This window comes from Pagrus major, chromosome 8, assembly GCF_040436345.1.
Source record: "Pagrus major chromosome 8, Pma_NU_1.0".
In the NCBI taxonomy this organism is placed as follows: Eukaryota; Metazoa; Chordata; class Actinopteri; order Spariformes; family Sparidae; genus Pagrus; species Pagrus major.
This window is the reverse complement of record NC_133222.1, coordinates 11,184,785-11,197,694: the sequence shown is the minus strand read 5'-3', so window position 1 is coordinate 11,197,694 and position 12,910 is coordinate 11,184,785. Positions and strand designations below refer to the sequence as shown.

General features: G+C 46.3%; 1 protein-coding gene across 2 annotated transcripts in view; it reads right to left on the bottom strand.

The window, feature by feature from the left end:
• roraa (RAR-related orphan receptor A, paralog a) overlaps nt 1-12,910 on the bottom strand; it is a 188,377-nt gene that overhangs the window by 6,774 nt on the left and 168,693 nt on the right. For both annotated transcript variants that reach the window (XM_073471556.1, XM_073471558.1), the window contains 8 exons: nt 8,369-8,454; nt 6,761-6,902; nt 3,851-4,246; nt 3,092-3,213; nt 2,856-2,988; nt 1,754-1,861; nt 617-727; nt 301-413 (listed from right to left, as the gene is read on the bottom strand). In XM_073471556.1, coding sequence (XP_073327657.1) covers nt 301-413; nt 617-727; nt 1,754-1,861; nt 2,856-2,988; nt 3,092-3,213; nt 3,851-4,246; nt 6,761-6,902; nt 8,369-8,454 — 1,211 coding nt within the window. The remainder of the gene's footprint in view (nt 1-300; nt 414-616; nt 728-1,753; nt 1,862-2,855; nt 2,989-3,091; nt 3,214-3,850; nt 4,247-6,760; nt 6,903-8,368; nt 8,455-12,910) is intronic.

Here is a 12,910-nt window from a genome sequence, read left to right as displayed (position 1 = left end):
ACGGGGGCAAACAGACTTGTAAATATTGAGACAAGCGCTAAGGCACGAGGAAAAGTTGACACTTCATATTATGGAGCTGGTACAATTGATAAATTGCCACTTCTCTACTGATAAAAAGGCATTTCATGTAACATTATGAATGCTTCCCCTGAAATCTGTGCTGTGCTCTAAAAATGGTTGATGGCCTGTGGATAAAGATCCTAAACAGTGGGAGATTACACTGCTACAAGGGTAGAGCATGCTTAGCAGACAGCCACTTTAAGGAATAATAGATGGAGTGTGTGCTGCATCGCACTGTACCTTTGTAAGTATACCATCCTCTCTGTGGTTCTTCTGCAGGACGTGCTGGAGCGCCAGCTGGATCTTCTGCTGGAGTTTCTCCACCTTCACCTTCTCCTGGAGCCAGGATCGGTCTGTAAGGCAGAATCACAACTTCTTGTACAAACTCGTGCAGGCGGCGAAAAAGTCAACTCGGCTCATGTGAAAAAGTAATGACGCAGTGCCACTAATATAAGAAATTAATTGATGGAGGAAAACAGGAGGGCAACAGCGCTCCTTGTTGTGGTGAATGCGTGTCTGCCTTTTTTTTTCTCTCTGCACTGTGAGTGACACCTACCAGCAGACATCAACACAAAGGCGGAGAACAGGGCGATCTCATCCTCAGACAGGTGCATAGAACACAAGTTTTTCCCAAACTCGAAGACGGAGCTGATCAAGTCGTCACAGCCTGCCACAGCAAAGGACACAGAGAGAGGGCTTAGGATGAGGAAGACCAAAGAACAACATTCACTCTTGATCTTTATTGGGAGAGAGGCACATAGGGAGGGGAGAGGAAGGGGAAGGAATGAAAAAGAGCGGCATGCTGACAGCACATGGGAGCGTCTTAAGCAGAACAGGCAATGCTTTTACTCAGTTTTTGCCTCCCAGACGAGTCACTTTTGGCAGTTGGGTGGTGTTATGCAAGCCAAAATGAGGTCACTATTGAGGCTTTTAGTTAAATCAATTATCGAGGATAGAAAGAGACAGGCGGATGCCACCGCGGCTCGGGAAGCCCATCACTCTGCCTCCCCCGCCGCGGACCCCGCTGCACAGAAAACACAGGACACTGGGACTCTTGAAGCTGGGACAGATACACATGCTCGCTCCTATCCACACGCAAACAGGGAGTTGCAGGGAATGGTAAAGTTGCGCCGCGAAACAGAACTCAGCATTTTCATTGCCACTGTGGGACGCATTTACATTTTTTTTTTCGTCAAAAGGCAGTCAGGAAATGCGAGAAAATCCATGGTGGAGAGTCTCACTAATGTCACGGCAGTCAAACACGAATGCTATTTGCTTTTGCCTGAGATGTTTTATGTCAGACTATCAATGATGGTTTTGATAGCGCTCTCCCTAAAGACACTCCGTCTGGCTTTATTTATTCCACAGTTACGGGAGCCATATGCAGCAGAGCCTCACTAACGTCTCTGTTCTACCATAAATAACCGTTGCAGAGACAGCAATGCCAGGTGAGGCAGGGATGAGTGCTCAGAGTTTGCTTCCAGGCCTTCAGCGTCGTGTAGAACAGAACAGCAGACTCTAATTTTGGCTATTACACCGAGGAAAGGAGTAAGACACAGTAAGAAACACACACAAACACAGCGGCATGCAAATACACACATGCAAACTCATTCAACCTACGCTTGCACACACACACACACACCTACCCACACACACACACACACACACACACACACACAACCACTCCACTTACCTAATGACTTGAACACATCAGGTCCGGCATACTTCCCATCAAAATAGACTGTGTTGTTTTGCGAGTCAAAGGCACGGCACATTCTGACAAACACAACTTCCAAAGAGCCTGTGGAGACAGACAGGAACAAGATGCTGAATCTGAGCTTTGCTTCTTCTTCTTTTTTTTTCTTTTTTCTTCCCTAACAGTTACACATCAGTCAAGGATGCAAAACACATGATTGTGCTTTGTGCTATTCTTCTACAACATGAGTAACACAACCACTTTGAAATAAAGAAGGCTGCCGTCAGAGAGGAAGAGAAAAAGCACCTCTGCAGATGATAATATCATAGACGGAAGGCTATTCTTCCATAATGACATGCCAGATAAAAATTGTGCTTCATTCAGTAGTGACAGTGCTTATTCATTCAACCTTTATTTAGCGAGATAGGTAGGGGAATTTTTTCCATCCTGCAATTTGTACCACACTGTGGGAGTGGATAAGAGGATCAAGAGAATGTTACAGAAGCCATTACTGCCTCTGAGGGAGATGCAACTGTTTAAAATGTCACGTCTGACAAGGGATCTCAGTCTTTATTTCATTATTCATATTGGCTGTGCTAATGTAAATAATACCTAGGGAAAGACCCAGGAGAGGTGTTTGTTTGCTGCATGTGTGGTATGTTTGTGTCTGTGTGAGCGTTTGTATTTTACGCCTAAATATAGGTGACAGTGTGCACGGAGCCATGGCTGCATTTAATATTCTGTAAGTACGTCTTCATGAGAGCAGTTTGAATAAGTAGACATCGTCTGTGTCTGGGAAAAGAGAAGGGAAATGGCAGCCCTCACGATAGGTATTATCTGCGCTCAGGAACACATTGCTTATCTAATGCTGTGTCCATCCCTGCTATGTATGTAATGAATGGAGGAAAATAGAGAGCGACAGAGACAGAGAGAGGAAACAGGCAGGGTGGGGTCTCCTCTCTGTGACACTGTCTGTGCGTGTGAAGAAGAGGGCTTTGTGCAGTCAGGTCAGCTACGCCCTTGTGACAATGCCAGAGGGGGGTGGTGGTGGTGGTGGGTGAGTTTGACGGCAGCAGGCCATGTTGACAGGCTGTCATACCTGCTTTCAGCAGCACTATCTGATCATTCTGACACAGCTCCATGAAGCCGTCGATGCGCTTGGCGAACTCCACCACATACTGAATGGCCTCTGTTATTTTGATAGCACACAGCTGCCACATGACTTCCCGGGGCTAAGAACAGATAGGACAGAGAATGGGTTATCGGCTTTAAAACAATGAATTTGATTACTGTAACTGCTTGGGAGGCCAACACAGGCTTGGCCGTGGTCGTTACCTTGCTCTGGTAGCTCTCCACCTCCTCCTGCAGGAAGGCCTGCCAGGTCATCTGCTGCAGCTCCTCCCTCAGGTACTGACATGTCTCCATGTGTGACTTGGAGATGTTCTGGGCCAGGTGCTCTGCAATACAACCACAATCGTCACAAACCCAGAAGAACCACGATTGAGATATGAATGTTACTCGCAAGGCTATGTGAAAGGGAAGACCTCGCTGATGAAATATGCCACAGGAAAGGAAGATTTATTTACTGAGCTTTCAAGAAGGAGGAGAGGCGGATACGCGTGGGCTTTTTTTGACTGGGAAAAGGCTTGTTGACATTTCCTTTAACTGCCTGCAGGAAGCTCATAACTTAAGGTTGAGGCAAAGCCAATCTAGTTATGACACAAATGCATGGAGAGGAGGAGGGGCGCCACGTTACTCACTGAAACAAAGGTCACATTTTCTCTGAGAGAAATATTGAGTATAAGAATTTAAATGGTTTTGAAAACACATCTGTTAAAAGGAGTTCCTAGGCACAGGGGAGCCTAAAAAAATGATTTCCCCAGACGCCTGCCCTGCTGGATCCTGATTGGCCCTAATTAATGGAAACTAATTACAAAAAAGAGGCTCTTTTAATGAGTGTTGGAGATGAGTCTCCAACCTCCTGCTATTTTAAGCAACCTTTGTGTCGTTTGCCCCACGGTTGAGTTGTTCTCCCCCCTCCTCCATTTTGCTGTCTCTCCTCTTGTCTCCCCCTGCCTCTCTTCTGCTCCGTACCTAGTTCAGCCATGGACACGGTGGGGGAGGTCTCTCCGTTGGTGAAGGAGCAGTAAGGGAAGAAGCCAGAGCCGGGGGCAAAGTCGCAGATGGGCTCCGGCTTGATGCCGTTGATGTCCAGGCCTGACTGGTCAGGAGATGGCTGGATGTCCAGGTAGAAGCTGCTGACCGCCGAGTCTGGTTTGCTGCCATCAGGGGTGTGACCATCCATGTAGCCGCTGAGGTCGTCATGGAGCTCTGTGAGGCCATTGGCTGAGAGGCCATAGCTAGGTGTGAGCGGCTCCGCCTCTCCCGGCTGTTGTTGGTGGTCACGCTGCTGCTGCTGCAGCCTGTGCTTCTGGACCTCGGCGTACAGGCTGTCTCGCTGCTTCTTCGACATGCGGCCAAACTTCACCGCTGCGGTTAGCAAGACAAAAAACATGTGTGAGACTCATCAGACATCATAAACAAATGTAATTTGTGCTCCAAACAATATGAAAGCCTCATGAATGAATGGATGTCTCACTGTTAAAGAAATTAGACATCCTTTTAGAGTCTCCCTTACTCAGTCTTGTTTCAAGATACTGAAAGTCATGACTAGAAACTGCATGAACAGTGGAATTGCTAAACACGCTAAATTATTACTCCTTTAAAGGAAAATGAAATGTTGGCATCTATGTCGGAGACAAAATTACTTGCTTAGACAACAAGGGAAACTTTTTTTGAGGCACGTAGTTGCTTTAAATTTTGTTCCACATTCAGAGATTATTTGTCAATCTGTGCCCTCCCCTGACGAAGTCGGACTCCACCAATCTATGTTAAAATCGTATGTCTCTGTCAGACCAAAAGATGGCTGCTGCTAGCATCATTAGGCTAGTGTTGTCAAAAAATATCAAACTGTCGATACATCGTCATTTTTGAATATTTAAAATGTTCCAGTGCTCATTTTCTGCCGTATCGATACACACACACACCGTGGAAGTGCCCACATAGGCCTACCTCCTTCAGAAGTAAATTAACCTATCTTTTAATCAAAATATCTAAAATTGTATGCCCTCACTGTTGTCCCGATTTTTCCCAATGGTATTGAACGTGATGCTGAATATCTATAATTTTATTGTATCGAAGTTGTCCAGACAACACTTCATTAGACTGATAGCACAGTACTAAACAGTCATATGATCTATTAAAAGATAACACTGATACAAAAAAAGCAAATCTCCACATGTCAGAAGGGATCAGTAATGACAGAAATCATGACGAAAATGAACATCTTCACGAGTACAGAGGCAGAAGTGGGAAGTGACTAACAGCTTACCAACAGCCACTCAAACATGAGACAGGATACGCTGCTGCCTCCTGCTTCAAGGTTTCCAGACTAAACATTGGTGCTGAGAATGAGACTCCTTGGCCTGAGTTCTGGGGGCCTGGCAGTATGTCAGCCGGTCACAGTGTGTGTGTATGTGTGTGTTTGTCTACGCACAGTGGAAAGCGAGTGGAGCGTCGCAGAGGAGAGTGCGGGCAGATGGGCTCTGGTGTGTTGAGTGAAGGCGAGAGTCACCTTCGTCTGTCCTGAGTGTGTGTGTGTTTGTGTGTGCGTGTGTGTGTATAATGTGCATGTGAGAATGTGTATGGCTACGCAAAGGCACTTATAAGTGCTAATGTACTTCTGTGTTCATTCATATTCATGAATATGTATATACGCGTATAACTGACTTAAGGCAAAGTGGTGTGCATGAGGATGTGCCAGCCTCTGGTGCTGCATGTATGTTCAGGTTTTCACTTGTCTGTGTGCACTCGTGTGTGCTTTACAAAAAAAAAAAAAAAATACTCTAGATCTGCTCTGTTCTGACGTAATCTCCTCAGCTCTGCCCAGTCTGGATCGGCCCAGTCTGGACCAGCCTAGGCACAGCAGGAGCCCTACAGCACACATCCCCACCTGTGTGCTCCCATTACTGCATCTCAGCTGCAGCAGCTCTGATGACAACCTCTAACAACCTCCTATTTCATCAAACCTACTTTCTATCACAGCAACGAATTAGTCCAACAGACAAAGCAGTCACCTGCTCCTGGCAGACAATGAACTGTCGTCTTAGCATGTGTTCATGTCACAATTTTCTTGGAGTATGTCTGTTGTGTCTCTCTGAGAATAATGGCAGTCATTATCTGTGTGTTTTCTTTGCGTCTCCACTGAGATTGAACATACAGCACCACATCGGTGTTGGGCCATGAATACACAGCCAAATAATAATAATGATAAACACGCACAGGTGTTAACGGCTACTGAAAAGTTAGCAGCTAACTAAGCCTGTGCAAAGAGTTATGTTGTGTTGACTATTTTGGGTAATATACCTCAGGCTCATCATTTTGACTGATTTTCTCTGAAAAACAGATTTTCACTGTGGAGGAGGAGTTTCTTGGGTTTTTCCTACCACAAGAAAGATGCTGACGACCGTATGTTTACAGCAAACCATAGTGACCATGGCTCAGAAAATCTTCCAGTAATAGAAATTAAAGAGGAAAATGAGGTGATAGCACAAGTTAGCTGCTGATCTCTCCTTTTGAGTGAGTTGATTAATAGTTTAGCTACATAGTGGTTGTAATGGAAATGGTCATCTTCACTCATTCTTCATTCTTAGTTTTAAAATAAAACAGCTAAACTTCTGGATTGTTATTCATGATAAATAACGAGCTCTAAATACACACTATTAATAATAATGTTAATAAGATTGCCAACTGATATATTGATCCTAATGAGGAACTTCTCTCCTTTTATATGTGCCTTCATAAAGAGGTCAAAAAGCTCCAAAGGCACTTCAGCAGAGCAGATTCTTGCCCACACACACTGTCTCGAACCTGGACTCTTCACCTCCCCCCCTGCTCACCACGCCACCCTGCTGTATCCACCCACCTCTTCCATCAAGCACTTACCATCTCGTGACATGCCCACTGCCAGGCACTTCTGCAGCCGGCAGTGCTGGCAGCGGTTGCGGCTGGTGCGGTCGATCAGGCAGTTCTTCTGACGGGGGCAGGAGTAGGCTGCATTGCTCTGCTGACTCCTCCTGAAGAAGCCCTGCACGGGAGAAGGGGCACAGAAACACCTCGGGTTATTGGACGAACCACTGGATCAGTTCATGCCTTCATAGCGTTCTAGTGCTGACAAAATTCAGTCCTGATTGATCGTGATTCATTGTATTCCTGGTGGTGATATTTTTATTTTTCGTCTGCCAAACAGACGAGATAATAACGCTACAGCAATGGTATTTTCCCGGCTTAAATATGGCATCCAAAGAGCGCTGTATTTCACCAGCGTGTACAGCAGGAGGGTGGTGTGTTTGGGTAGGACTGATAACAGTGGATGGTATTTTTCTTCAGTGGGGTTATTAGTGTTGATTAACGCAGCACTGGCATGTGCAGTGCTAAAGGATTGCGAATGCACACCGACTGGATTCCTCATCCTTTGACTTAATGAATTGATTCCAGCACATCATTAACATGCCCCACTCTACTGCTCCATACACATATGTCTTAATTAGCTGCTCATTGGCTGTTTAATTACAAGAAAACAGCTGACAGCTGCCAAGTTGCTTTATAATGGAAGCCATTATGGAAACAGGCTATAACTGCCAGTGACAAGCAGCACTCTTTAATAATGCTATGATTTATGGTCCAAACTTTTGTGCTCGCACATATCATTAAAGGCCCCTCTGCTTTGGACTAATTAGCAATCATTAAAGATAGATTTCAGCAGTTTATTCTTTAGTGTTTTGTTACTTGCAGCTCCTGTGTGAGGGAGAGGAGCACTGGGAAGAGCAGCTGAAAGAAACCTCTCTCTCTCTCTCTGTCTCTCTCCTACACACACACACACACACACACACACACACACACACACACACACACACACACAGACACACACACACACATTCAGGAGCAAACAGCAAAGGTGCAGGCTGGCTGAGGAATGCTAATGATGTGCCTGGTGACAAGCACAGGGACAAGAATACACCCTAAGCACAAAATTCCCCTCACTGTGAATGGCTGGTGCATTTGAAACAGTACAAAAGGCGGCTTCAATGGAAGCAACACTGTAGCAAACAGCCAACAATCTGCTATAATTCAAAGCACTCTCCTTTTGATCATTTTATTTCAAGAAGAGCAGGCTGCAGCAGAAGCAAGAAAAAAAAATAAGAAAAGAAAAAAAAAACAGTGAAAAGACATGTCCCTGGGAGGGAAAGGCAGAGCAAGGCAGAGGGATGACTTTGTCCTACTAATTGTGGTGATCTGTGATGTCCTCTGTGGTGCTTGACCACTTTAATGATCATCTTCTGTGTGTTTACACTTCGCAGTCCCGCACCGAACCGTCGTAAAACTTCAGCAACATTTTCAAACGTTTTTTCCTCGCAAGCAACTTTTACTTTGCTTCCTCAATTTTCCCCCGTCTTCCCCTCCTCAGCTCTCCTGTCCCTCACACACACACAAACACAAACACAGACACACTACTTCCCATGACACAAACAGGTTCGGTCTCTTGACGCTTACCTTACAGCCTTCACATGTTATCACGCCGTAATGGATGCCTGATGATTTGTCTCCACAGATCTTGCAGGGAATTATTTCGATTTGAGCTGCGGAGAAGAAAAGGAAATAAAAAAAGAAAATCAACATTTTTTTGCTGTCACAAGTCACTGTACAACACCCTCACCATGGATCCATGTTGGTACATGAAAGCGCACTGTGCTTCTAAAAGCATCTCATCCGGTGGCTTTTGAATCCTCACTTCCACAGAGCATTAGCAGAATATTTACAGAGAGTGGTGTGTGTGTGTGTGTGTGTGTGTGTGTGTGTGTGTGTGAGTGAGTGTGTGAAGCGGAGGAGGCCATTTTAAGTCCTCACAAGCAGCTAATGTAAACATGGTGTCAATTTGCATCCTAAACACAACTTACATAAGGACAAACTCAGCTACCCACAAACCCTCACCACACCACAGGAGTACTAAGACTAGCCTTGTGCAATGACAAAGGCTCATTTAGCCACACGAGGACACGTATTCCCTGTTGGAAAACTTAACTTCATGAAGCCTCTTAAAACTTCAAAACCATAAAAACCTCAGGAGTAAATCTGCTGCGGCCACAAAGAATCATAACATGCCCACTGCGCTGGGTGCAGCGGTGGCAGCGACTGTGTGCAGTGGTGGTGGGGGGATTTGGCTGTGGTGTTGTGCTGTTGACAGGCGTGTGATTCACCCGCCATAGAGGACAAAAGCACAGAGAGGACAGGCCTCATCCATCGTTGGCCTTCTCTTCAGGAGCGGACCACAGGGCAACACAACAGAACAGACAGAACACACAGACATCAGAGACGCAGAACTCCCAGCTCGTCCCGCTGCTCTCAGCTTTATCACTGCAGCCACTGATGCTACATCCCTCTCCACCTCCACCTCCCCCTCTGTCTTGCCCCCCCCCTCTCCCTCTCTCTCTCTCTCTCTGTGTCTCTCTCCCCCAGAGATCTCTATCTCGCAGCCCTCCTCCACATCTCCAACATCTCAGTCCCACTGTCCCAACAGTGCACTGCAGCGCCAGACGAACTCCGCTATCTGATCTAAATCGAGGAAAGATCACCGCGGGATATTTTCTCACGATGTAATGGTTTTCTCCAACCAGCCATGCACCCGACCAATCAGAGCGCAAGGGGCTATTGCAACACAAGTCTATACCAATTAGGGGAGGAATATTATGATTTTGCCTTAATAAGAGGCATTAAAAATTATAATAATTTAAAAAAAGTGGTGGTACATTCACTATGTCAGAGTGTTACATCAGCCTCCCCCCTCTAGCCAGGCCTAACTGTCTACTATCTAACAATCACTCTCTCTTCCCAAGACTAGAAGCCTCTAATATCCCTCATATACCTTAACAACCAACCTCTTTAAACTAGTTTGATCACATCAAAAGTACTTTTTGCTGGGGTCCAATCCAGAGATCCCTGCCCATTTTAATCATCTGCCTAGGAGCTTGTAATGTGTCATGTGGATAATGTCCTTGTCCCCGAGGCATGCCCGGGAGAGGCCCTTAACACAGAGCCTCTAATCCACTAACCCCGGAGCCACACTCTATTCATTCAGGAATCTGTGTCTGTTCTCCTCGCGCTGCTGGAGTCAACAAGACCGGCCATGTTTACATGGAATTAGCCCACATTTTAGTAAAATGAACAAAAGGGAGTGGTGGAACATGCACAATTAATTCTCCTCCAGACAACACCTCCTGCGATTTGTGATTCTCACGTACAATAGAGGGCACTGCACCTCGTCGGCCCGGATTAGAGTGAAATCCAGGCAGGAGGCGGGCTCTGACAACCTAACTGAGAGGGTTAATTTATAATTAATCTTTTCCTTACTGTGCACAGTTGCTTGTTATTTCGGTTAGGTCTATCTCTGTATGAGTGCACTCTATTGTTTGTTTTTGTGTTCTCCCTGCATGAGCATTAGCAGTGCAGTGTGTTTCGACTCCTTTAGCATTTTCAGCCTCATTACTTACATAATTTGTTCTGACATGCACTCACAACAACTGAAGCGTGCTGTAATTATGACTAGCTGTGGTTATGGTGAACTAAAGGTTGCAGTGACAGACCCCAGCCATTGGGTGGCAGTGCAGGGCTGTGGCTATGGTTGTCTTGCCAAGTTAAGCCAAGCTTCCACCCACCCTATCCAGCCCACAGGCTTTTGGCTCTGAGCTCCAGCCTCTGATAGCTCCAGGCTTAGGCTGCTGCTAGCTTCCCCACCCCCACAGCATAGCTGTGAGATGCCTTCATCTCTCCTGAAGAAGCGGAGCTGGCTGGGCGCTCGCTCAGGCCTGACAGAGGCTGTGCCACATCAGGTGAAAGCAGTGGGAGTAGAGACGCGGGGGTGCCAGGCCGGGCAGGGCATACACATACACGAGCATGCCTCACAAAGCCCTATCTGCAGCAGGAAGGCCCTGAGTGCACACAGCCTCACTAGCTAACACCCTCTCACTCCACCGCTGCACAAGCCCCTGGATGCTCAGTGCACTCAACAGTAAAAAGGGTTTGTCTCTGGACCGGCTGAGGCTGGCTCTGTGGTTTCTTGTATGAGAAAAGACCTCAGTCTGAACATATAGCTATTTCCACACTGGGATAAGCTGCTTTCAAAAATACGTGGAGAGGAGGGGTCACAGTGACACAATGGAGATCAAATACTCCATGAAGTCACCTCCAACATCAGCTAGGTCAATATTTGTATATCTGTATGACTATGCAAGTTGTCCTCTTGAGTGACTGGTCATGAGGGCCCCTAAGCTGCACTTCAGACACTGAGTATGATTTAAACTGAATTCACACAGGAGAGTCAGTCAAACACAAAAGGCCCGCGCCTATAAGCACTCCCAGTCTGGCAGTCAATATCTATTGACATGAGCTGCGGTGTTAACTGCCTCTTGGTGTGAAACAGGCAGCTGCTGGCTCGCTTGAGCTTGACCAGCACAGTGCCACTGATCCCATTCACCGCGCCTGCCTGCCTGACTCCCTGCCTCCCTGCCTGCCTGCCCGCTTCCCTGCCAGCCAGCCCTGCCTGCTCTGTTTACGACATCAAAGCCAGGCACAGTTAGACGGGCAGCCATGCTAAAGCCCATCCCAGCAGCCTGCCGCTCCTCACAGCACTGCGAGATGGCCTCTGCGCGCAGGCCACTTCAAAGACACCTGCAGAGACGCCAAGATTATGTGCGAATCACACTGCAGCACAATCACACCACGCGCATAACCAAAAGGGCTGGACAGCGGCTCAAGACTGATTTCCTGCATGCAGCACTGCAGCCTGGCGTGGGTGTCTTGGACAATGGGCATGGCAGAAAGAGGAGACAGTCAAGCCGAATGCTAAAGCTTGTTCTTTGTCTGTCTGTGGTTGAGCAGTTCAAGGACACTGATTCACCACACTAGCAGGCCCTTTGAGGGGATGACGTGTCACTCAGAGCACATGTACAATAGGGCAGCAAGGCCTCTGCATGTTCACCCAGTGCCCTTCACTGTCTTCTTCGCAGCCCCGACATCAACCCACTGCTAAAACTACACGATATTTTCAAAGAGCTGGAAACTGACAGTCAAATGTGAACACCCAGAACAATTTGCCAAATGCACACGAGCAGCTTACAGGGGCCCTGTCGTAGTTTATCTTATTAGAAGCATTGAATAGACAGACACTGTCAGACAGACAGAAAACTTCCTCCCTTTCCACTGCTAGCGTGGTGTTGCTTTATTCACAAGACACTCACATTGTGAAGCTGTAAAATATATATTGATAATCTGAGTAATATATTAATAATCTGTTCGTCAATATGCAGTGTAGATTCTTTAATTAGTATGCACTGAAGAGGAGCTGCTATAGCGGGCTATATTCTTGCCAGTTAAAAGCACACATTTTATTTATTTCCTGGTTAGCGTTCTTTAATTCCTGTCATACGTTTTTAGAATTATAGTCTTACTTTTTTTTTCAACAAAGCATGTTGGTAACGTACATTAAGTAAAATAAAACTGAAAGTCCTACAGGCTTGTGCAAACATGGAAATCACTAGTCAAAATCTCCTGGCTGTTCCCACTGAACCCTTGGACTACTGACATAACGTTGAAGGATTAAGATTATCCCTTACATTACAGACCCATGCCCAGGCCGCCGTCATAATGCCGAGAGCTTAACCCATTACTCGATTGGACCATTAAATCATTTTCTCATGGCCTGATGATTCATGATAGATGTGCACAAGAAATGACACAATGTACATCGTCCCAAAAGAAAGCATGTGAGGCAGCTGAAGGGGAAAAAAAACGTGTTTGCTTCTCTGTGCATGGTGGTGTGTGTGTGTGTGTGTGTGTGTGTGTGTGTGTGCGTGGGTTGTTTTGTGTTGACAGCTGTCAATGACGGAGTGACGCAAGCCAGTGGGCTCATGTCAGAGATTATGTAAGGAACTGGACAGGGCACAGCATTATGAACAGATTAACAGTCCTTTCACCATCAGACAAACTGTGTTAATACACTCTGATTTTATAATATTTTGCAACAAAACCAAACAAAAGCTT